Source organism: Salmo salar, chromosome ssa18 (assembly GCF_905237065.1).
Source record: "Salmo salar chromosome ssa18, Ssal_v3.1, whole genome shotgun sequence".
Classification (NCBI taxonomy): domain Eukaryota; kingdom Metazoa; phylum Chordata; class Actinopteri; order Salmoniformes; family Salmonidae; genus Salmo; species Salmo salar.
In genome coordinates this window covers 19,490,790-19,516,434 of record NC_059459.1, presented here as the reverse complement: position 1 = coordinate 19,516,434, position 25,645 = coordinate 19,490,790, and the positions used below count along the sequence as shown (strand labels likewise).

The following is a 25,645-nucleotide window of genomic DNA, read 5'->3' as shown; positions in this document are numbered from 1 at the left end:
TCCTACGGTCTCTTATCTGGTGGACTGACTAAACACAAATGCTTAGTTTGTAAATTATGTCTGAGTGTTGGAGTGTGCCCCTGCCTATTCGTCAATTGTTTTTGTTAAATGGTGCCGTCTGGTTTGCTTATGGTTTATACTTTTGATACTTAAGTACATTTTAGCAATTCCATTTACTTTTGAAACTTAAGTATATTTAAAACCAAATCCTTTTAGACTTTTACTCAAGTAGTGTTTTTCTGGGTGACTTTCACTTTTACTTGAGTCATTTTCTATTGAAGTATGTTTACTTTTACTCAAGTATGACAATTGAGTACTTTTTCCACCACTGCTATACAATACAAATGCGTGTGTTGTTGTATCTCATAAAGGATCTCATCTTTCAAAATTAATTTAGGCAGATTTGCAAGAAATGGGGGTATTAGTGGTGCACGGGTCAGCTGTTTGTTCACCTGCCTGCAATTTCTGATAACCCTTCCGCAACCGTCCAACTATTATGTGATAAAGTGAAAATCTGATGCCCTCACCTGACCCTAACCCGCAAATAGAGGAAATATTTTTGTTCTGCTTGGATGCATATTTTAGGTTGAAATAGGACTGCACGATTAATCAAATTCAGATAGAAATTGCAATTGCAATATCCATATAGCAAGAGGCTGCGATTTTCTTCTTTCTTTGACACTGTTAGGGAGTGAATGTTATTTATAATAAAGGCTAGAAAGAAAACAAGTGACCCTCCCCTATACATAAAATTATAATTAAAACAAAGTGGATAGCAGAGAAGATGTCTAATGTTTACCCGCCCTTCTTGGACAGACCAAAGCCTTAGATATGCAGTTTTAGAAACATTTCTTCGTCCTGTAAGCATTACGTGGCAACGCAGGAATTTTGATAGCACACAGGGCTGTGGGCCAGAAGGTTGTGGGTTCACAGACCACCGTGGACAAGAGTAGGGGTGGAAAGATCTCCTTTATAGTAAAAGCATTGCATGAATCTATCATTGTATTTGCAGGTCTGAGAAAAAATTTACTTTTATAAAAATGTTATGCAATTCTACGTCACTTTACATATCAGCAGAATATTTCTTAATACCACACAAATGACAGAAATGACAGGCTAAGAATGGACAGAAAGATAGGCCTATGTGTTCATCTGATCATATTTCTCCAATGCCAAATCAATGTGTCTTGTTTTAAACCAAACTGTCCCTGTTTGCAAATAATTACATCTGAAACATAATTTGGAATCTGAGCATGGTACTTTCAAAAGTTAGGCCTTTCTTTTGACCCCAGACAGAGTAGAGCTACTGATGCCAAAAAATGGAGGCTGGCTATTAACTGCTGGCTACTCTTCTTCTGTGGCTTAACCCAACGAGAGAAGGTCACTCAAGTTTTTCCCTAAAAGCTGTCTGGCTTTTGTACAGAAAGTGAATAGCTTAATCAGTTGATAGTGACAGAATTAGATTACTTCCCAAGCAATGTCTATTTTTTGTCTCCTCGGCTATAGAAGGTTGTAGTTCAGCCTCTGAATGTCAAAGAAAGTAACTACTTTCCCGCGTGTACACAGCTTGCATTGCCGACCAAAGCTCTGTTATAGATCACTTTATATAATCAGATCAGTTTTATTTTCTTCAAAATCTTAAGCTAACAAGGGGTAGGCCTGTGTTTTGTCCCATTTTCTTTAATAAAATGTAGGCCTATGGCGTACCCCCTGAATTTGAGTTTTGGTTTTAACTTAACTGACACGGAGGTAGGCTATTTAATCAAGTCAAATCAAATTGTATTTATTACATGCGCCGAATATAACTGATGTAGACTTTACAGTGAAATGCTTACTTACGGACCTTACCCAATGATGCATAGTAAAAAAAATCTTACAAAATAAAATAGTAACTAACACAAGAAGAATGAAATAAAATACACAACAATGGAGATACAGTATATACAGGGAGTACCAGTACCAGATCAATGTGCAGAGGTACAAGGTACTTGAGGTAGATATGTACATGAAGGCAGGGTAAAGTGACTAGGCATCCGGATAGATAATAATAAGAGTAAAATAAAGAACAGCGTAGCAGCAGCAAGTGCGTGTGCGTGTGTGTGTGTGTGTGTGTGTGTGTGTGTGTGTGTGTGTGTGTGTGTGTGTGTGTGTGTGTGTGTGTGTGTGTGTGTGTGTGTGTGTGTGTGTGTGTGTGTGTGTGTGTGAGAGCGTGTGTATATGGTGTGTATATAAAGTCTAGTAAGTGTGCGTAGGGTCAGTGCAAGATAGAGTCAGAGCAGATAGTTCATTATTTGATTATTTAGCAGTCTGTCTATTTAGCAGTCTTATGGCTTGGGTGTAGAAGCTGTCTCTGAGCCTGTTGGTCCAAGAGCTGATGCTTTGGTACCATTTGCCGGATGGTAGCAGAGTGAACAGTCTATGACTTGGGTGACTAGGGTCTTTGCCAGTTTTTCAACACCGCCTGATATAAAGGTCCTGGATGGCAGAGAGCTTGGCCCCAGTGATGTACTGGACTGTCTGCACCACCCATTGTAGCACTTTGCGGTCAAAGGAGGTGCAATTGCCATACCAAGTGATGATGCAGCCAGCCAAGATGCTCTCGATGGTGCATCTGTAAAACCTTTTGAGAATCTGAGGGCCCATGACTAATCTTTTCAGCCTCCTGAAGGGAAAGAGGTGCTTCCGTGCCCTTTTCACGACTGTGCGGGTGTACTGTATGTGGACCATGTTAAGTTCTTAGTGATGTGGATGCCAAGGACCCGCTCCACAACAGCCCTGTCAATGTGGATTGGGGCGTGCTCTCCCCTCTTTCTCCTGTAGTCCACAATCAGCTGCTTGGTCTTACTGACATTGAGGGAGAGGTTGTTGTCCTGGCTCCACACTGCTAAGTCTCTGACCTCCTCCCTTTAGGCTGACTCATCGTCGTCGATGATCAGGCCTACCACTGTTGTGTCATCAGCAAACTTGATGATGGTGTTGGAGTCATACGCGGCCACGGAGTCGAGGGTGAACAGGAAGTAAAGGAGGGGACTAAGCATACACCCCTGAGGGTCCCCCTTGTTGAGGGTCAGCGTGGCGGAGGTATTGTTGCCTACTCTCACCACCTGGGGTCGACCCATCAGGAAGTCCAGGATGCAGTTGCAGAGGGAGGGGTTTAGTCCCAGGATCCCTAGCTTGGTGATGAGTTTGGAGGGGACTATGTTGTTGAACGCTGAGCTGTAATATATGAACATCATTCTCATAGTTATTTCCCTTCTTGTCCAGGTGGGAAAGGGCAGTGTGAAGTGCACTTGAGATTGCGTCATCTGTGGATCTGATGGAACAGTATGTGAATTGGAGTGGGTCTAGGGTGTCTGGGATGATGGTGTTGATGTGTGTCGTGACCAGCAGGTTTCTTTGGAGTGCTTGTGAACAGGGACAGTGGTGGTCAGCTTGAAACATGTTGGCATTACAGACTGGGACAAGGAGAGATTGAAAATGTCAAAATAGGTAGGCCTACCTCTTACTTCTTAAATAGGAAGAAATAGGCTGCAACACAAAGCCCTCTTGAAGTTAGTCAAATCTAATTAAAATTAAGACGGTTTAAATGAATTATGCTTACTCGAATTTGTCTACTTTCAACACCATAAGCTGTCCATTTCCGATTTATTGTTTTAGCACTCCAATGTAAGTTACTCAAATCTGGCTTCTTGTGAGGTCAATGACTCTGATAAATACATCATGGTCAAGAAACATATTGTTTTTAATAAAATCAATTATAGTAGTAGCAAGCTATCAAAGTTGACCTCTGGTCCTCCTTCTCAACTTTGTGCTCTCCTTCTCAAACTGTTCAGAACATAGGCTATAGGCTAGTCCGTGCGCAACATCAAAATGTATTTTCGGAAGAAGCCTCCTGAACTGCCACTGTAGACCTACACAACACGGCCATTGGTTAGGCAGCACACAAAAAGGTTTTGGATCAGAAAGTGCAGAGCAGGCCGGGGCTCAGGGTTGGAATATCCATTGCAGTGTGTAATGCAGACTAGTTTTATTTACACCATCCGAGCAGATATCTTAGAAATATAATTTTGCTTTGTTCTTCTCGGAGCATGCACTTCGTAGCCTATAGCCTATAGCCTATAGCCTATGGATCATCTGACTGAGACCACACTAAATTACCTATAGGCGCACTTGATATTGCGCGCCCAGCGGAGAATCAGAGATGAGTCGCAGCATTGGGCACACGATATACAGTATAGCCTAATAAGCAACTAATTCTAAAACAGTGAGAAATATTGAAATTTCATCAATTACAAATGACTAGATTTAAAAAACGACTAAACCCTCCCCTTAACTGAAATTGAAAAAGCATGACCCTCCCCCATTTTCCTCCAAGTAACCATTCTGTATATTTTTATCCATCCCTTAAAACAACAAAAACTAGACTATGGTGCCTCCTCCAATGAGATGCGCTAGTCTTTGTTCATTCACTCTCTACATGCACAGAGGATGCTGACCAATCACAAGCAGGCTCTCTCACTCTCTGCACAGTTACACGCTGGTGAGGAGTGAAAGGGTTTTACCTGTGTGTGCGTCGGAAACACGAGTGCTGCTAACGACAACGTCTATTTGGTGCCAAAGAAGGGCGCATCTTCAGAGTAGGCCTATGGCAGTATTTCGGCTACCGATGTCAACCACATGCAAGTGTTGTGCAGAAAATACCTCAGATTTGTGGTGACCACATTAAAATATATCATCAACAAGCTGTTTTCGCCCACAGGACTGGCGCTGACTGGATGTTTTTTGTTTGTCACACCGTTGTCTATAAACCCTAGACACTGTTGTGCGTGAAAAGTCCATGAGGGGGGCCGTTTCTCAGATACTGTATCTGGCGCGCCTGGCACCTATGATCATACCACGCTCAAAGTCGCTTAGGTCACTCATTTTGCCCATTCTAACATTCAATCGAACAGGAACTGAATGCCTAGATGCCTGTCTGCCTGCTTTATATAGCAAGCCACGTGACTTACTGTCTGTAGGAGTGAACGATTTTCGTGAAAGGGGTGGTATACCTAATAAACTGAAAGGAATGGTGTACCCAATAAATTGGCTGGTGAGTGTATTTGGATGATCATGTTAAAAATGTGTTTGTTAATATGTAGGTGTAATAATCCTATATATTATCATATGTAGCCTATAACAATGTTGGAAAAGATTAGCACAGTATGTATGCATTAATATGATCGTATTTCACTTTAGAAGTGATGTTTTCTAGCTTGACAGTTGTTTTAATCATGTCTGATGGAATTACCAAGTTTTCGCCAAGTGTTTAAAAATTGCTATTTCTAATCACAATTGCAATATCTGGCCCCCCCAAAAATCGCAATTAGATGTCCCCCACACAATATTTAATGACCCACGTGCGGGTTATACATTTTAGTCATTTAGCAGACGCTCTTATCTAAAGTGACTTAGAGGAGCAATTAAGGTTAAGTGCCTTTTTTATTTCACTGAGTCGGCTATGGGATTTAAACCTGCGACCTTTCGGTTACTGGCCCAATGCTCTTAACACTAGTCTGTATATTTATATTTATAACACTAGTGTGTATATTTTTTCATCACACTTGTATAGATGAACTGATTGCTTTTCTTTATATCTGCAATTTTCTGCAGTTCTATCAGTGGCGGTTTGTGCCTTTTAAGATGAGGGAGGGAGCATGGCCTTATTTCTATTACATCATGTTGGATGACTGTCATTCATATTCCATTCATCCAGCTCAATGTAACATCGATAGGTTTAGGCTAGTACATGATACTAGAATTTTCCCTGTACCCATCATGAGGTTGCTACAGTCTAGCCTATGAATGACAATTTACAGCGTAGGTGCACACGTCAAGATCCTTTTTAGTAATCAAGGTGACAGACAGGGACATCCAATACCGCCTGGCACACTCTTGCCTGCATCTAGCTGATCTAGGGTGTAATCATTAGTCCAACAGTTGCAAATGAGAGTTTCTCTGGACAAATTCAGATATGTTTATCCCTGTTTCGTTCCATTTGCTTCCGTTTAAGAAACGTTTTTCAACAGAATCGGCGGAGTGAATACACCACTGATCAAACGCAAACACAGTTCACTTTCATAGCAGCCACATTAAAACAGCATGATCACTTTGCTCGTTGTACAGTATACATAATTCCATCTCACAACGATCTACACTCTCTCCTCCTCTCACCTTTTCCCTTTGCTTGTGGATTTAACTGCAGAACACATCAGCTGTCTGTGACTAGGCGAAAAAACTGATCCTTTGATTGGGTGGACAACATGTCAGTTCATGCTGCAAGAGCTCTGATAGGTTGGAGGACGTCCTCCAGTGGTTGTCATAATTACTGTGTAAATCTACTGTATGTAAGTGGCTGAAAACCATGAGCCTCCTAGGTTTTCTATTGAAGTCAATGTACCCAGAGGAGGACAGAACAGAGGAGGACAGCTGTCCTCCGGCTACACCATAGTGCTACCCTACAGAGTGCTGCTGAGGATACTGTAGATCTTCATTGCAAAACAGTGTGTTTTAATCAATTATTTGGTGAAGTGATTATATTTAGTATAGTTTTATTTAAAAAGCATAACTTTTTTAATGTTTTACTATTTTTATTTTTATGAAATTCAATAAGGAGGATGGTCCTCCCCTTCCTCCTCCGAGGAGCCTCCACTTAATTCTATACATTTAAATGTATTTCTTCTTTCTTCCATTCTCAACTACTGAAATGGGCTCCTGAGTGGCGCAGCGGTCTAAGGCACTGCTTCTAAGTGCAAGAGGCGACACTACAGTCCCTGGTTTTGAACCCAGGCTGAATCACATCCGTCCGTGATTGGGAGTCTCATAGGGCGGCGCACATTTGGTCCAGTGTCGTTCGTGTTTAGCTAGGAAAGGCCATCATTGTAAATAAGACTTTGTTCTTAACTGACTTACCTAGTTAAATAAAGGTTACACACAAATAAGAGTTAAGTTGAACTTCCTTTACCTGTGATGACAATGGTACAACCTCGCCATCTAGTGGTCATAAACTAGTCTTACAATCAAATGAACTTATGACTGAGGTAGATCTGAAATGAGCTGTAACGATTCCCTTCTCAGGTCACTTGGTCAGGAAAATCTCTTGACCTTACCCATCACCCTTGAATGGTACAACTCTTGACAGTGGGAGGGGTAAGCTGTCAGCCACCCTCTTTGGAGTGTAGTCTGGGCTGTGTTCCAGGAGATGGGTAGAGTAGAGGGGAGTGATGAAAGGAGATGCTGGTGAAGCCCAATAGAGCCATGTTCAGTGCTCAGGGACAAGTGGGCCTTGCTGTCACCCCTTGACTTGTAAAACTCTTGACAGGAAGAGGGGTCAGCTGTCAGTCACCCTGAGCTGTAAATGGGCCACCCTTTTTGGAGTGCAGTCTGGGCTGTGTTCCAGGAGATGGGTAGAGTAGACTGGAGTGATGAAAGGAGAGCCTGGTGAAGCCCAATAGATCTGTACTCAGTGCTCATGGACAAGTGGGCCTCACTGCCCCTGCTAAACATGTCCTTTTTCTGGGAAACAGGGCAGACATACAGACAGTTGTACCAACTGGCAAAGTTGGTTCCATTGACAGCACCTTCTAGACAACACCTTCTACATGTGAGACTGTGGAGAAGACCACAAACAGAGTCATCATCATGAACATAATTGCCCTCCACTAGGGCCAAGATGTTTCCTGGTAATGTCACATAGTCCAGGAAAAATTCCAATATGGGTTAATGTGGCTGGACAGGTGTGACATTTGCAATCGCTGTGAAGCTGCTGTCCTTGCTCTCTCCCCTTTCACATGGAAAAGTATGAACCAGTCCACAGTCACAGTGATTGTTTTGGCATGCACCTGAGGCTGAAGGTGTTGACCCAGTAACCCTTTACCCTCAGGCCTCTATCTGTCCTGATCCTCTAGATCACACTACTGAGCTGATAAGGCCCACAGGATTAAACAATAACCAGAGAGGACACTGGGAGTGACAGGACTAGCCATTTGGTTCCAGAGGAGTCATCTCATGTGACTTTTGTCCCCCTCTGTCTCTGGTGCAATGGGAACAGACGGGAGAGGGAGGTTCTGTGTTGTGATAGAGGTCAGGACTCAAGACATTAAACAGGTCTGGAGTACCTCAGGTCTTTTTTCTACCTGTTAGTTAATTGATCAATGCCAATGATTGGCCAGAGATTCCACCATCTGTCCCATGTTTTAATCAGTGTAGAATTAAAATAAGTAAAAAATAAGTACTACCTCAAAGTTAACATGTCCTTGTTTTCTGTCCCTGCAGGTACGAAGCAGAGAACGCTTTCTTCTCCAACCTCAATCTGGCTGACTTCAACATCATTGACACACTGGGGGTTGGTGGCTTCGGCCGCGTAGAGCTGGTAGGAACCACAGCTGCCACTTGTTGGCCTCCTGACCTAATAGCAAGCTATTGCTTAATGAACATTGCCTTGAATAGCATTGTGTAGCCAAAATGTTGAGTAAACTGTCATTTGAACTTACTCTGCCGGTTGTCCACTTCGATGGTTGATGTGCAAAAAACACGAGACAAAATATCCACAGAAAAGTATTGTTAAACTGACTTTTTAAAATGCTGGTACTGCCGTTGTAATTTCTATCACCTGGCATATGCGCAAAACCATGTAAACACCTGCACGAGTTCGGTTAATAAGCATGCATCGCCTGCATGTACAGTGAGGGAAAAAATATTTCATCCCCTGCTGATTTTGTATGTTTGCCCACTGACAAAGAAATGATAAGTCTATAATTTTAATGGTAGGTTTATTTGAACAGTGAGAGACAGAATAACAACAAAAAATCCAGAAAAATGCATGTCAAAAATGTTATAAATTGATTTGCATTTTAATGAGGGAAATAAGTATTTGACCCCCTCTGCAAAACATGACTTAGTACTTGGTGGCAAAACCCTTGTTGGCAATCACAGAGGTCAGACGTTTCTTGTAGTTGGCCACCAGGTTTGCACACATCTCAGGAGGGATTTTGTCCCGCTCCTCTTTGCAGATTTTCTCCAAGTCATTAAGGTTTCGAGGCTGACGTTTGGCAACTCGAACCTTCAGCTCCCTCCACAGATTTTTTTATGGGATTAAGGTCTGGAGACTGGCTAGGTCACTCCAGGACCTTAATGTGCTTCTTCTTGAGCCACTCCTTTGTTGCCTTGGCCGTGTGTTTTGGGTCATTGTCATGCTGGAATACCCATCCACGACCCATTTTCAATGCCCTGGCTGAGGGAAGGAGGTTCTCACCCAAGATTTGACGATACATGGCCCCGTCCATCGTCCCTTTTATGCGGTGAAGTTGTCCTGTCCCCTTAGTAGAAAAACACCCCCAAAGCATAATGTTTCCACCTCCATGTTTGACAGTGGGGATAGTGTTCTTGGGGTCATAGGCAGCATTCCTCCTCCTCCCACCATGGCGAGTTGAGTTGATGCCAAAGAGCTCCATTTTGGTCTCATCTGACCAAAACACTTTCACCAGTTGTCCTCTGAGTCATTCAGATGTTCATTGGCAGACTTCAGACGGGCCTGTATATGTATTCTTTTCAGGGGGACCTTGCGGGCGCTGCAGGATTTCAGTCCTTCACGGCGTAGTGTGTTACCAATTGTTTTCTTGGTGACTATGGTCCTAGCTGCCTGGAGATCATTGACAAGATCCTCCCGTGTAGTTCTGGGCTGATTCCTCACCGTTCTCATGATCATTGCAACTCCACGAGGTGAGATCTTGCATGGAGCCCCAGGCCGAGGTAGATTGACAGTTCTTTTGTGTTTCTTCCATTTGCGAATAATCGCATCAACTGTTGTCACCTTCTCACCAAGCTGCTTGGCGATGGTCTTGTAGCCCATTCCAGCCTTGTGTAGGTCTACAATCTTGTCCCTGACATCCTTGGAGAGCTCTTTGGTCTTGGCCATGGTGGAGAGTTTGGAATCTGATTGATTGATTGCTTCTGTGGACAGGTGTCTTTTATAAAGGTAACAAGCTGAGATTAGGAGCACTCCCTTTAAGTGTGTGCTCCTAATCTCAGCTCATTACCTGTATAAAAGACACCTGGGAGCCAGAAATCTTTCTGATTGAGAGGGGCTCAAATACATATTTCGCTCATTAAAATGCAAATCAATTTATAAAAATTTTTACATGCGTTTTTCTGGATTTCTTTTGTTGTTATTCTGTCTCTCACTGTTCAAATAAACCTACCATTAAAATTATAGACTGATCATATCTTTGTCAGTGAGCAAACGTACAACGTCAGCAGGGTATCAAATACTTTTTTCCCTCACTGTATTTACGTGATGTGCACGTGCCTCAGATGATGAACAAACAAACCATGAGAGCCATGCACAGAGACCCGTATATTGAAGTCGGTTTAATAATACTGTTTTACGGATATTTTGTCAAAAATTTCCAACGGCATAAGGGCGAACTCAGCAGACAGTTAATTCAACATTCTGACTGGTACAGGGACTGTTCAGTCTTCTGGAATCTAGCGACAAATGTCAGAAGTCCACACTAAGCTGCAACTTACGTTGAATTGCATTGATGTCTCATTGAACTGTTGCCTACAGCTAACAGTGCTCTCCTCTCTCCTCTGTCAACAGGTCCAGCTGAAGAGTGATGAGCTGAAGACTTTTGCCATGAAAATCCTGAAGAAGCGTCACATCGTGGACACACGGCAGCAGGAGCATATCCGCTCTGAGAAACTCATTATGCAGGAGGCCCATTCTGACTCCATTGTCAGGTAGAGACACTCATGCAACTGTAACTTCCATCCCTGTCTTCACCCCAACCTGGGCTTGAACCAGGGACCCTCTGCACACATACAACAACTGACACCCCACGAAGCATCGTTACCCATCGCGCCACAAAAGCCGCGGCTCTTGCAGAGCAAGGGGAACAACTATTTCAGGTCTCAGAGCGAGTGACGTCACCCGATTGAAATGCTATTCGCGCGCACCACCGCTAACTAACTAGCCATTTCACATCGGTTACACAACACCTGTCCACAGACACTTTTAATTCACAGTGAAACTGCAGAGGACCCACCCTCCCCTCGCCACTGTCTTCATATCTTTGTACTCTGTGTTTGAAATTCAGACTGTACAGGACATTTAAGGACAGTAAGTATCTATACATGCTGATGGAGGCTTGTCTGGGAGGAGAGCTGTGGACCATTCTTAGAGACCGGTGAGTGTTTTACCTTGACCAAACCACCATTGTGCGCCTGTTGCTTTTGTCTATCCCCACCATACTCATTCATGACACGCAGGTTAAAATACCAAAACCAACTGTGAATCAACTATATTAATTTGGGGACAGGTCAAAACACACATGAAACATTCATGGACATTTAGCTAGCTTGCTGTTGTTAGCTAATTTGTCCTGGGAGATAAACATTGTTTTGTTATTTTACCTGAAATGCATATGGTCCTATTTTTGCTGTGTCTTTGTAGAATGGCCGGCCTAGTCAGCATGTTAGGCCAATATTTCAACTCATTTCATTGTGCCTCGCATGTGTTTCAGTGAGTCTGTGGAAGAGCTGGTCAATATGGGCTTGTTTGAAATATTATGGTTATTTTAGTGATTATTGTCACTTCCTTCTCCAGGGGTTCATTTGAGGACTCCACCACCAGGTTCTACACAGCTTGTGTGGTGGAAGCATTTGCCTACCTGCATTCCAAAGGCATCATCTACAGAGACCTCAAACCAGAGAACCTTATACTGGACCACAGGGGCTACGCCAAGCTAGTAAGGGACACACATTGTGGATTCAAAGCTTGATGGCTCAAACCTCTAAACTTTTGAACTATTAACGCTGCAGGTTACCCCTAAGAATGTATTTTCCCATGTTCTTTGTTTAGGTGGACTTTGGCTTTGCCAAGAAGATCGGGTTTGGGAAGAAAACGTGGACATTCTGTGGAACACCAGAATACGTGGCACCAGAGATCATTCTGAACAAAGGTCACGACATCTCAGCTGACTACTGGTCTCTAGGAATCCTCATGTTTGAGCTCCTCACCGGCAGGTATACAGACAAACCTGATACTTACTCTTAAATAAAAGTGTAAGGCTAGATGTAAATTTAGATTGGGAGAAATGTTTGTGTCTACTTCTACCCCGGTCTTCCAGCCCTCCCTTCTCTGGCCCTGATCCCATGAAGACCTATAACATCATCCTGAGGGGCATTGACATGATTGAGTTTCCAAAGAAGATTACCAAAAACGCTGCCAACTTAATAAAAAAACTATGCAGGTGAGTCGCAAACGATTTGGTCCACCCTCAACAATTACTGTTTAAATGCTGTATAATCAAAAACATGATTTTCCTGTGTTTTATATACACTGCTCAAAAAAATAAAGGGAACACTTAAACAACACAATGTAACTCCAAGTCAATCACACTTCTGTGAAATCAAACTGTCCACTTAGGAAGCAACACTGATTGACAATACATTTCACATGCTGTTGTGCAAATGGAATAGACAACAGGTGGAAATTATAGGCAATTAGCAAGACACCCCCAATAAAGGAGTGGTTCTGCAGGTGGGGACCACAGACCACTTCTCAGTTCCTATGCTTCCTGGCTGATGTTTTGGTCACTTTTGAATGCTGGCGGTGCTTTCACTCTAGTGGTAGCATGAGACGAAGTCTACAACCCACACAAGTGGCTCAGGTAATGCAGCTCATCCAGGATGGCACATCAATGCGAGCTGTGGCAAGAAGGTTTGCTGTGTCTGTCAGCGTAGTGTCCAGAGCATGGAGGCGCTACCAGGAGACAGGCCAGTACATCAGGAGACGTGGAGGAGGCCGTAGGAGGGCAACAACCCAACAGCAGGACCACTACCTCCGCCTTTGTGCAAGGAGGAGCAGGAGAAGCACTGCCAGAGCCCTGCAAAATGACCTCCAGCAGGCCACAAATGTGCATGTGTCTGCTCAAACGGTCAGAAACAGACTCCATGAGGGTGGTATGAGGGCCCGACGTCCACAGGTGGGGGTTGTGCTTGCAGCCCAACACCGTGCAGGACGTTTGGCATTTGCCAGAGAACACCAAGATTGGCAAATTCGCCACTGGCGCCCTGTGCTCTGCACAGATGAAAGCAGGTTCACACTGAGCACGTGACAGACGTGACAGAGTCTGGAGACGCCGTGGAGAATGTTCTGCTGCCTGCAACATCCTCCAGCATGACCGGTTTGGCGGTGGGTCAGTCATGGTGTGGGGTGGCATTTCTTTGGGGGGCCTCACAGCCCTCCATGTGCTCACCAGAGGTAGCCTGACTGCCATTAGGTACCGAGATGAGATCCTCAGACCCCTTGTGAGACCATATGCTGGTGCGGTTGGCCCTGGGTTCCTCCTAATGCAAGACAATGCTAGACCTCATGTGGCTGGAGTGTGTCAGCAGTTCCTGCAAGAGGAAGGCATTGATGCTATGGACTGGCCCGCCCGTTCCCCAGACCTGAATCCAATTGAGCACATCTGGGACATCATGTCTCGCTCCATCCACCAACGCCACATTGCACCACAGACTGTCCAGGAGTTGGCGGATGCTTTAGTCCAGGTCTGGGAGGAGATCCCTCAGGAGACCATCCGCCACCTCATCAGGAGCATGCCCAGGCGTTGTAGGGAGGTCATACAGGCACGTGAAGGCCACACACTACTGAGCCTCATTTTGACTTGTTTTAAGGACATTACATCAAAGTTGGATCAGCCTGTAGTGTGGTTTTCCACTTTAATTTTGAGTGTGACTCCAAATCCAGACCTCCATGGGTTGATAAATTGGATTTCCATTGATTATTTTTGTGTGATTTTGTTGTCAGCACATTCAACTATGTAAAGAAAAAGTATTTAATAAGATTATTTCTTTCATTCTGATCTAGGATGTGTTGTTTAAGTGTTCCCTTTATTTTTTTGAGCAGTATATATTTCCACACTACGAGGTTGGAATAATTCTGTGAAATTGTAAACATTATGATAATGCCCTGTTAGTGTAAGATTTGTTTGAAAGACCACCTGAAATTTCTGTTTTGGTGGGAGGGAGTTTTGGCCTTACATGGTGACATCAACATACAGTAAATTAGTTAATAGACCAATAAGAGAGTTCTGAACCTCTCCGCCAGTAAGAGCTAGTTTTCAGTTTTCCCGTCCCCACTCAGACCACTCCCAGACAGTCCTAGCAAAATTCTTTCCTGAATAAAATCCTCTTTTCTAAGAAGCTTTTTTTGTAACTTATTTTAATTAAAAACAATCACAGTAATGTAGTTTATTGTCACCCAGAAATGATTTGATATTGGAGATAAAAATGGCTGCATTGGACCTTTAATATCATTTGGTCTTAAGTAGAGAATTTAACCATGATGTGTCCATTTTAGGGACAATCCTTCAGAAAGACTGGGAAACTTGAAAAACGGTGTTAAAGACATCCAAAAGCACAAGTAAGTTCATGGATATGGAGCCATATTATTCTACTCATCTTTCCACATTTTGATATTTATAACAGTTTCTATACATTTCTAGATGGTTCGAGGGCTTTAACGGGGAAGGTCTACGGAAGGGAACTCTGACACCCCCTATCATCCCTAATGTAAGTCACAAACAAAAATGTCAGCAGCAAGCTGCTTTCATAAGAAGTTTAAGTGGTTCAATTCTCTGTCTGTCTTTGTCTGTCAATCAGGTGACATCATCGACGGACACGAGTAACTTTGACAGCTTCCCAGAGGACAATGAAGACCCGCCCCCAGATGACAACTCTGGCTGGGACAACGATTTTTAAACGTCACCCCCCACCCCCAATACCTAATTCTCTTCTGTCATTGGCCTGGGGGCCTACTTCCTTATGTAGTTGCATTCTAAAGACTGCGATAAAGAGGAAGAGGAGAGGGGGAAGAGAGGAAGAGGACCACAACCGCTGTGGGTCACCAATATGCCTTCGCTATACGTGGCTCTGGGACTAGAATTTAATGACCTTAGCATTTCCTCAGTGTTCTCACACACACACACACACACACACACACACACACACACACACACACACACACACACACACACACACACACACACACACTGAGGTAAGTCCTGGAGCTAAAACAATGCCTTTTCTTTTAGCAGAGAGCGCGTGTGAGAATGAGTGTGTGTACAATATATGTGAGAGTGTAAGGACACTATAAGGAACGATAAAAAAGTAAAATATATAGGGTGGAAGATGAGTTTTCTGTTGCGGCCACAGACCTGCACTGCTCCTACAGACACAAACAGACAGGCTGGGTCCATGTTTGGAAGGCTTCCCCTCTGCACCCTGTTTTCTCTCCAAGACTTCTATTACTATAGCTGGTTCCTGAGGTTTGGCTCAGCAGTACCTAGTACCTACAGTATCTGGTATCTGGTCCTCCTCAATAGGGAAACAGGATCTTAACACTGAGTCTGACAAGTCAAACAGATACCAAGTGCTCATGACGAACCAGAATGTTACTGTTATTCTTAAAATATTACTTTTAGAACCACAGAGTATATGTACATATCATTTTAAGTTACATTCTCACACATGCACATAGGCTGCTATACTCATCTACTTTACTCATGTACACTGTATGCAGCAGCTAGTTATCTTAAAAAAAGCAACATTTTTGTTCTGTGCTTCTGATGGAAAAATGATGACCTTTCAAATGTCCTGCTTACAAATGTAATCAGTCACACATATTCATCCCTCATTTCTGGAAAGCAATTTGTTATTATGCAGTTATTAACAAACTTCATCAGCAACAACAGCGAAGATCCTCGGACCATCTTTCATTTCACAGGCGTTGAGCGATCAGATAATAAAGATTTATTTTGAAAGTCCACTATATGCTCTTAGCTACACATCAACCTTACATTCTCATTCTCATTACATTCTCATCCTATGAGTTGCTATTTCATCATGTAGTTGCTAACCAATCAATATAAATGCCATCCCTTTAAATAGTTAAGTCCCATTTTCACGCCACGGTAGTTTAATTTACCACTTTTAATGGAATTTGAATGCCTTTAGTGCTGTCGTTTCTACAGTATTGTAAATACAGGTGCTGAATTAAATTTGAATGGATGAAATGTTATGAGCACTGGTTATTGTTACTGTGTATTGATATTAAAGTGCTTGATTACTTTGTAATGCACTTGCTTTCTTTCTTTAGAGAATTGTGTTGGTTTGTAATCTTAAGTGACAGTCTGTTTAATATTTGACACTTTTGTTGTGTTAATTCTCCGTGTTTAGGTAAAGTCATAGGAGTGAACGCTAAATCCAGAGGACAATGATACACACATAGAAGAACAGTTAGCAACCAATTACTATTCCTTGTTGACATCATAAGTATGAAGTGTGCATCAGTCATATTTTGTAGTAGCTCTATTTTAAAAACAGTTTTTGTAAAACAGTTGGTGGACTGGACAACCAACATGGTTATGTTTTAAGAGTAATGCTAATCATTCATTCATCATTTTCTCTACACTTGTGGTTCAGTACCTGACTGTCCAACCCCAGTAATCATTCATCATCAGTAGAACAATGCAAGTGCCTTAAATCAATGGCATCCCAATTAACATCATGTCATTGTTTCAATACTGCATGAACAGTAAGCGACTCATAACATTTAATCTGTTCTCACACCGTCTCCCAGATGGCTGCTTTTCATATATATTTTTACAATAAAATAAAAAACACTGTAGACAACAACTGAAAGTCTGTCTATAAAACAGTATTTTGCTCCTTTTCACCCTTTACAAAAAGATAGATTTAAGGGATATGTAGCCTAATCTGAGTGCACATGGTATGGAAACAAAGTAGAAACACTGACTGCATTATGTGAACACTCTCCTCTGGACATGATAGCGGGTCGTTGCACCTGAAGACTGAGACCTGGGCCCTTATCCACAAAGCCTCTCAGAGTAGGAGTGCTGATCTAGGATCAGTTTCTCATTTAGATCATAATGAATAAGACTATATAGGCAGGTTGGGACCTAATCCTAGATCCGATTTCTACTCTGAGACGCTTTGTGGATAATGGGCACAGAAACTCACATGTCAATATGATGGATAAACCACCACTTAGAATGACCACTTCAATCAGATAAAGAGATGGCAAAGATGATTTGCAGTTTTCGGCACAGCTGGTTTGTTAAATTGAGATGGAATGCTTAGCACTGTCAATCTTTTTTTTTATTTAAGAAAGTGCTGAGTTTGCAAAGGCCCAAGAGATTATAATAGGAATTTTGCTTCAATCTTCACTCATGTACAAGCATATGCAACCCAAGCCACAAATAATCCAGATCATACACCACAGACAAGAACACAAAGCCTAGGCCTGCATTACTTATTTTAAACACTATTGTTGCCTTGATGCAGGGATCCATAGAAAAGATTGCAAACATTTCAGTTTCTTGTACACCACTTTGTCATTCACAATTTGACAGACCCTTACTGCTTTAATTTCCACTGATTTGTGTATCCCCAACCATTACAATCTGAGTTGCCGGATATATTTTCCTTGTGTTTTTGTTATGTTTCTACCGCAAATACATTTTCAGAGTGCCACGTGTACACCCTTTAAAAAGTAAATACAACATACTTTTCATACCTTTCTTCATGTGGCCAATCTAAAGTTAAATTAAGATTTTCTATTCAAAACACCAAGTCAATAATATAGAGAAGGAAACATTCACAGCCACAAGAGTGTGCAAAAGGTTGGCATCTTCCTGTTCACCCCGATTCAAATGAAAGCAACTTGTAGGCTTTGACAGGAAGACCTTAAGCTTTTCAGAGATGTTTCATCTGGTTCATAAGTATTTCCGATGCCAGTAATCAGACCCATCGAAAGTGTATTCCCAGAGATGGAATTGACTCATGAGACAGGCCTAACAGTGTGTCACCTCTGTGTGATCACTTGAACCTATCAAAGGGGTTCTTGTTAATTCACGTTGGTTAACACCTTGGTTAAAAGCTAAAGCATCAAACCAAACCACCAGACATACTTTACAGCCAATTCGTGTTCAGGTAGGCAATATTTCTATGGCGACATTGCTTCTTCATTGTCTATACAGTTATAAACCACCAGATGGGGACCAAGTGACAAACTATTTCTGTAGCCTACAAGAGAAGCAAGCACATTCTCTACGGCCTCGCTTTCTGACTCCGTACAGGAACTGTTTTGGTGCCTTTTCTGGATATATTGTAAACTTTTTAAGACTATTTGTGTGGGAGTGAGCTACAGGCCATGGGAAGAGCAGAGAGTCACTCTGTCCGATTTGGTGGCCTCTTTTATCCTGTGTCCTTCCCAAGCGCAACCTGATCGCAAGCATGAAAGATCAGAGTTGTCTTTTATCTCAATGTGCCAGTCAGCCCTGAAAGACCTCTCCACGGAAGCCCATTAATTCGGTAAACTTTCGCACCCCTTAATGGTTTGCATATCCTATACTGATGTCCGCCACTAGTGTAATCAAGCACACTTAGAGGATGATTGCGCCCTTTGCAATCAGAGAGATCAAATCAAGTAGTTAATCTACGGAAAGTAGCTTCCAATCACCGTGTACACACAGCCAAAGGACAGTTAGGCTACTTGAATGTCAAAGGAAAAATAGTGCGCCTTTAGGAAAGACCCTTCCACTGTGCCAAACTTTCCCAAAAGAGCGCAAGAATGGGAGAATGTGTCCAGACAACAGATACAGTTCAATCATAGGACGTGGTAATAAGGAAAAATGCTATATTAAATCATAATATTTGCGAGTTATGAGCGCAGATTTCAGACTATGTACAAATAGTAAGTAGCCTTGCATGAGCGGCTTGTGCGAGCCAGAATGGCTCATAGATTTCAGACCATCTTACCCAAAATAAGCAATAGGGTCCGTGTCAACTGCTCGTCAAGCGTAGTCTATTAGAAGTTCTGGATTTGAGCAGCTCCACAACTTATTTTGTCTGAAATGTGAGTAAATAACTTTGGTGCCAATTTGATCAACATTTGGTTACACTAACCAGTTGACAGAAATGTGGTATTGGCTACAATGCCATAATAAGCCAGGACTTATCCTGAGCTGTATCCTAATGGCATCCTTTAAGTATCGTTTAAATAATGAGGTCTCCAGGCAGGTGATGTGCGCAATCCCAATAGAGACTTGTTGATCACACAAACATTGTGAAACGAAATCCTGGCGGGGCGGTTGCCCATTTCCGTACAGTGGAGCTCAGGAGCCTTTGAAATTCCACCCTCCGCCTTTGTTGTGTGCTGCGAGGGGCGGGAATAAATACAGACCCACATGTATAAAGAGAACATCGCAGAGCCATGCGTCAGGATACCTCAAAATACCCTACTAACAACAACCTCTTGAGACTGTGGTAGGATTCAAGACTTACGCGGACTTTTTAACAATACATTTGACGGATTTATTTATAAGACCGATAATTTACATAAAGAAGAAGTATGCCTCATCTGTCAGTGCTTCGTTTTATGGCCGTGTATCTCATGCTGTTTGGATACCTTGGGGATGCTTATGCCGGGGCGGTTTTACTGAACTCTAATGCCATCAAGAACTTGCCTGGTGGCACCGACACGGTTAGCCCGAGCCCACGCCCGTCTTCACCAGATAGTGACCGACAGAAAGCAGTCGTGGACACTTTGCAGGTAAGAAACCCTACTAGAAAGCTCTAGGAGCTGTGCGTAATACCAACACTAACAAATGCCCAAACGTTTGTTGGACACGTTACCTTTGCGCTTTTACCGAAATGCGTTCTGAATTTAAGTTCCAATGGCAATACATATTTTATTATGTCTATTTATCTTAGCCTATTTGCACACATGATGATGAGTGTGGGACCGATGAATTCTGCAATGATATCCGAGGCGCGTGCCTCCCATGCCGAAAGATCCGGAAGCGGTGCGCAAGGGATTCAATGTGCTGCGCTGGGAACCGCTGCATCAACGGTGAGCTCAACATATCCACATGTTACATGTTGTTATTTTTTCAACCATTTTCAGATCATGATACTTTTAATTCATGCGATGTCTTGTATTGAATTTTAATGATGTGGTAAGAGAGGTATTGGGAGTACAACAACAATTAATGGATAAGAAAGTTGGGGTGTCATGAGATATTGTAATTATTATGAAAACTTTACTAGCGTTTATTGATAACGTGTACCTTTTCCCTCAGGTGTTTGTCAGGCCAGTGATCAAGATGCTGAAGCTGTAGTCACTACCAGTGTTGGGAATAGGCAGAACAATACCATGGAACACCATGGCAAGAGACTGCCTCTGCCCCAAGGTCAACCACAACATTCTGTCAAAGGTAGGTGTGTATTACACACGCACACATGCACACACCCACACAACAAACACTACCCATAAAGATTCTATAGATTTGTCCTCCCGACACTGTCCACTTCGGACTAAATTACCATTGAAAACACAAAGCCAAGGGGTTTGAAAGAAAACATTTCATTATAAAAATTCCAGCTTTTTAGGCCTTTCCCGAGTTTCCAACAGAACACGTCATATTTACATCTCTCTCTTCTCTCTCTCTTTCTCTAGGTCGGGAAAGTGACAACTGCCTGAGGTCCTCTGACTGCTCTGAGGGTCTGTGCTGTGCACGCCACTTCTGGTCTCGTATCTGTAAGCCGGTGCTGACGAAGGGCCAGGCGTGCACACGTCACCGTAGGAAAGGTGGCCATGGCCTGGAGCTGTTCCAGCGCTGCGACTGTGGAGGTGGTCTCTCCTGCAGACCGGAGAGAGGAGAGAAAGACCCTGGAGTCAGCAGAACCGCAGACCGGAACCTACACACCTGCCAGAGACGCTGACACACACACATCCTGGACATACACACTGCCTAAGATGCTGACACACTGCCCATAACCTACACATCTGTCAGAGATGCTGACACACACACACACACACACACACACACACACACACACACACACACACACACACACACACACACACACACACACACACACACACACACACACACACACACACACACACACACACCACCTGGAAAGGAAGAACAGATTCCAGAGAAAAGTGATATGCTCAGAGGGATGCGATGGTGTAAAATGGACCAATCTGATTCTCCTGGATGCTGGAGGATGCCGAATAAGGAAGTTGTCATTGGATGTGTCTTGGAAAGATCGATAGGTCATTAAAAATGGCAGAGTTGTTTTGTTTCTCTTTTTATGGAACTAACCTTGATTATTGCAGTAAATTACTGTATTGTAAATACTATACTGGAGGTGGTACTTAACTGAGCTATTGAATTCTGTCAACACCAGTATGATAAATAAGAACACGGTGCTGCATGGTTCATTTCCAATATTGTAAATGTGTACACAATATGATTTATATTGTTATTTACTGTTTAATGTAAAATGTATATTTGTTTAATTTACTTGTAAAAAAAAAAAAAGTAAAGATATTTGTTTTATTAAAACATTATAATAATCTGACCGATGTTGTCAGTGTGGCTGCTCGAGTTCTACAAGGAAAAAGCTTGTTTGTCTGTTTTACAATGGTTGTCCAACAATAATCTAGTATTTGACATTGTGATCCGGGGGAAAGGTGCAAAACAACCCATCTGCCAATAGTTTCTGACTCTACATCCCAAATTTGATGTCCAACAGCTTAATGATTCAGTCAAGCTCTCCAAAGATAGGGGGTAGGGAATGTTTTTAGCATTCCAAGCTAACAACCACCCCTTTTGGAGAGCAAGAGTTATTTAGGCATGCTCTTGGTAGCATTTAACTCCTAACCCGGTCCACACAAATCAGTGGTTAAGACTGGAGAGTTAGAATTTTTGGCCCAGCTATCCTGGTCATGGTTTTTACACATACACAAAGGCATACACACATGTACGCGCACGCACTCACACACACGCGCGCACACACAAACGTCACATCAACTACCACAAAACAACATATCTTTGTATGGGGGCTTGACCATAGGAGAAATATCATAGTGGTGTGGCACAGTCCTTGGGCCAGGCATTGCTTCCTGTAAAAAACACACCTAGTCATTAAAGACAGAAACACTACAGCAGGGGACTACAAAGACAGTAATGCTGTATCCAATGAAAATAGTCTATGATAAGTATCCCAGTGTCCTCCTTGAGTCTTTGGTGTTTCTGGCTAACTTCTAATTACACCTCTCCTAGCCTTCATGTGAAGCTGAACAGAACATAGAGATAATGTAGCTACCAGCTAGCTGAGCTTACTCTCTAATTACTTTATCTAACTCAATCTAAAGAAAGATCATGAAATGGGGATGCCACACGACTTAGGTTTACTGTGATGCAACGCAAGTGTTCTTCATGCTCACTGCACGGCAGGGACACACCGCATTTCCTGCACTTGTGCAATAACATATAAGCATCGACCAAACTCTACCTGCGTGTCTGTAATTAGGACGATGTGGATTACATGACGGTGAAGGAACGACTGTGTCTCCTGCCCCAGCCTAGCAGACGGATTCTCATGTTGACATCCCAGTGATTTGGATCAAAGGGTGGCAAAGGGAAACATTTGATTTGTAACCATGCAAAGTGCCCTCTGCAACCTTTCATGTCACGGCCATATACAGTACACTGTGATGGTTAAGGATGGATGTTTATACCATATCAGAAGTGATTTGACCCAGGTCTTTAAGCACTTTACATTGTATGGGGGTAATTCACCATATCCACTGCAAATGTAGCACCCAACCCCCAGTTGTGCATGGCGGTTGGCAGACTGACATACACTTGGGTGAACAAACACACAGATGTATTTTACATCAAAAAGTAGCCCATGCTTCTATTAATTAAATGACTGCCAATTCCTGTATTGTCATCCTAATGCTCCAGCGTGAGCTAAAGCGTGTTTGCTGGGGTTCCTGGAATCAGTGTCTCTGCAGAGCCACTCATAATTAGGCTAACCACACACTCCCACATCCCACTGGCATGTCCAAGGAGTGGTAAATTATACATGAGTAAAATATTAACCAAACACCAGTTATGCTTCTAGGGCTTTGAGATGGATTTATTATGCCATTGTGTTATCTAGAAGTCTCAACATTACCATAACATTCATTGATCGTATCGAGAAGATCACAGAATCGCCGCTCCTGTTTATGACGTGCACTGGGATTGTAATTTCAATTGACCATAAAACCATAACACTTATGATGGCCACCATTGATAAGTCTTTTGAGTTATGTGTATGTGTGTTTTTCAATTTTCCCATATCAATTCCAAATCTTTATTGAGTTATAATAACACCCTGCCTACTTGCGTTTATTTTCAAGCTATATTCAAATCTCTTATTTCACTTTTAGATCTGATAAGCACAATAAACCATTTCACCACTAAAGTGGCTGGTGTAATCTTCATTATTATTCTAAAAGGTTTGCCAAACATCCCTGACAAGGCTATATAAACAAATATGCAGTGAGACCCATCACAGATAAAAGACAAAAGAGATGAGGCCGTGTACACATGCATAATACCTGCTATTCTGTCACATGATAGGGGCATGCATCTGGGGAATGTGGATCTTGATCAAAACAAGTTCTTATCAAAACATTTATCCCAGGGAGATGTTATCATACTGTTGGGCGCTGGCACGGTCTGCCCCATATAGAGGCACAATGCACACTATTCATCTTAGTGAAGTAATCACAGTGACTATCTGAGAGATTGAGAAACAGGGGGACTCTCCCTATCTCTGGGAAATTTGTAATTAAAAAGGTACACGTCATCCTACACAATGCTTTGTGTGTTTGACCGTCTCATTTGAAAACAATTGAGTCCTACTGATTCAAATTCAAAATGATTACGATGGAGTCTTTCACACAGTGAGGAAGTTGGATTGGGTACAAAAAGGTGTGTCGTAGACTGCCCTCAACAGGTGAGTCTGCCTTGTTGATTGCTCTTGTTCCTCAAAGGCTATGATGGGACCTACACTTCCCCCCAAAAGTTATAACAGTCCTAAAATAATGGTAATAACTAACTAGTAGTGTTGTAGTATCTCAAGTGGAGTAATGGCTTATTTTAGTTATGATACAGTGATGCAGCTGGTTGCCTAACTTTTTGCTGTGGCAAATTAGAATCCATTGGTTCCATTGAAGACCATAGAATATAATATACTTCCCATCATATGTATTAATTCCCTATATGTTTCTCTTAGCCATAGTGATGTCTGCAGGTCTCCTCATATGGCGGCCAGGAGGCTCGGCATCTTTCTGTACTACCCCAAGAACGCTGCTCTGGGGGGCCCCTGGGTGTCTGGTTTGATCCAGGCTGGTGTTCCATCCATCTGTGGCCGACGCCTCCTCTGTGGTCTCAGGTCTGTCCCACTCTGATGATGTCATGCTAAAGGACATTTAACACCACATATGTAGTAAACTTGAAACAGGAAGGACTTAGGCATATTCTAGTGATTTGTGGACCCTATTCTGGCACATAATTGGATTTCATTGAGTTGAATCACATGTGAAATGTCAGAGGCTCAGTCTTGACATTGATATAAGGAGCATACATGTCTTGAAGAGAAACTACCAGTCATACATTGTAATTTGAACACTACATTTCCTATAAACAAATTTGCATTGCACTTGATGCTTTTAACTTCTTTCATGGCTTTCTAATTTATGTCAGCAAGGGAAGTCTACTATAAAGTGCTATCTTGGCACGTGTTCAGTTTCGAATGTCTCATACACCTGCGTTCTTCAGGTGGATTCAATTGGTCGTCTCTTCCTTCCTGATGTGCCAGTATTCCAGCTTGGCCACAGCTGGGTCCCATTCACTGCAAACAAACAATATGCCCATTGTTTATACAAATAATAAGCCAATATGCCATGTCTGCCCTCAGTGCCAGACAAAACACAGCAAACAGATGCACCGGGGGGGTGGGGGAAGGGGGGTTGGGGGGGGGGGGGCAAAATTACAGCTAGGAATAAAAATGCCTACTCTACATTATCCCTGATCCAGAAACTTTTCTGTTGGCAGCCAGAAAGCTGGCATGAATGCTGCTGTATAAAGTCTCTCCGAGCCACAACCACGTTGTGCAAAGCTGTTTCACACGTATAATTTACTCATTATTTGTACATTTTTCTATGTAAAAAGAGATTAGATTAATTGCAATGGCAGCTACGCTGGAAAATCAACACTAACAGAGAAAAGAGTCATTACTCAGTAAAAATGAAAGCTATGCTGTCATATAATGTTTTAATTGAGTAGACCTGTGGAGTGGCAGTGTTCAGAACAGCTGACTCAATGGCAACATATAGTTAATATCCATCCGTGACACAGACACATTTGTGGAAGGCCTGAAGTAGTGTGAATCGTCAAAAATGCAATGCTTGGCAAAAACCAGTGTAAATGCTTGTCAGTAGACAAGTGACCATAGCTAATTCAGTATGCTCACAGGAGACAGAGAGCACTTCCCCTGAAACAGGAAATAGGTGTCTCTGGACATTCTGTTTAATAACAGAGTTTTGGAAATTAAATTATGAAACCCTTCGACCGACAGGAGATGTCTGTCTGCATCCCCTCTCTCTCCGCTATCTGTCTCTCTCTCCCCTGCCTCCCCCTTCTCTATCACACTTTCTTTCTCTCTTACT

The 25,645-nt window shown here is 42.6% G+C and overlaps 2 protein-coding genes across 5 annotated transcripts in view; both read left to right on the top strand.

Annotated features, from left to right (window-relative positions):
* Positions 1-16,179, top strand: part of LOC106577002 (cGMP-dependent protein kinase 1) — a 143,818-nt gene extending 127,639 nt beyond the window's left edge. For all 4 annotated transcript variants that reach the window (XM_014154633.2, XM_014154632.2, XM_014154635.2 and 1 more), the window contains 9 exons: positions 8,314-8,410; positions 10,640-10,779; positions 11,136-11,225; positions 11,645-11,786; positions 11,900-12,063; positions 12,168-12,290; positions 14,405-14,467; positions 14,550-14,616; positions 14,707-16,179. In XM_014154633.2, the coding sequence (XP_014010108.1) occupies positions 8,314-8,410; positions 10,640-10,779; positions 11,136-11,225; positions 11,645-11,786; positions 11,900-12,063; positions 12,168-12,290; positions 14,405-14,467; positions 14,550-14,616; positions 14,707-14,805 (985 nt within the window). In that variant the 3' untranslated portion in view covers positions 14,806-16,179. The remainder of the gene's footprint in view (positions 1-8,313; positions 8,411-10,639; positions 10,780-11,135; positions 11,226-11,644; positions 11,787-11,899; positions 12,064-12,167; positions 12,291-14,404; positions 14,468-14,549; positions 14,617-14,706) is intronic.
* Positions 16,180-19,360: 3,181 nt separating this feature from the next.
* Positions 19,361-21,492, top strand: LOC106577088 (dickkopf-related protein 1). Its single transcript, XM_014154811.2, has 4 exons — positions 19,361-19,678; positions 19,840-19,978; positions 20,208-20,342; positions 20,585-21,492. Exons 1-4 carry the CDS (start codon positions 19,478-19,480, stop codon positions 20,848-20,850), a joined length of 741 nt encoding a protein of 246 aa, XP_014010286.1. The 5' UTR covers positions 19,361-19,477; the 3' UTR covers positions 20,851-21,492.
* Positions 21,493-25,645: the final 4,153 nt, after the last annotated feature.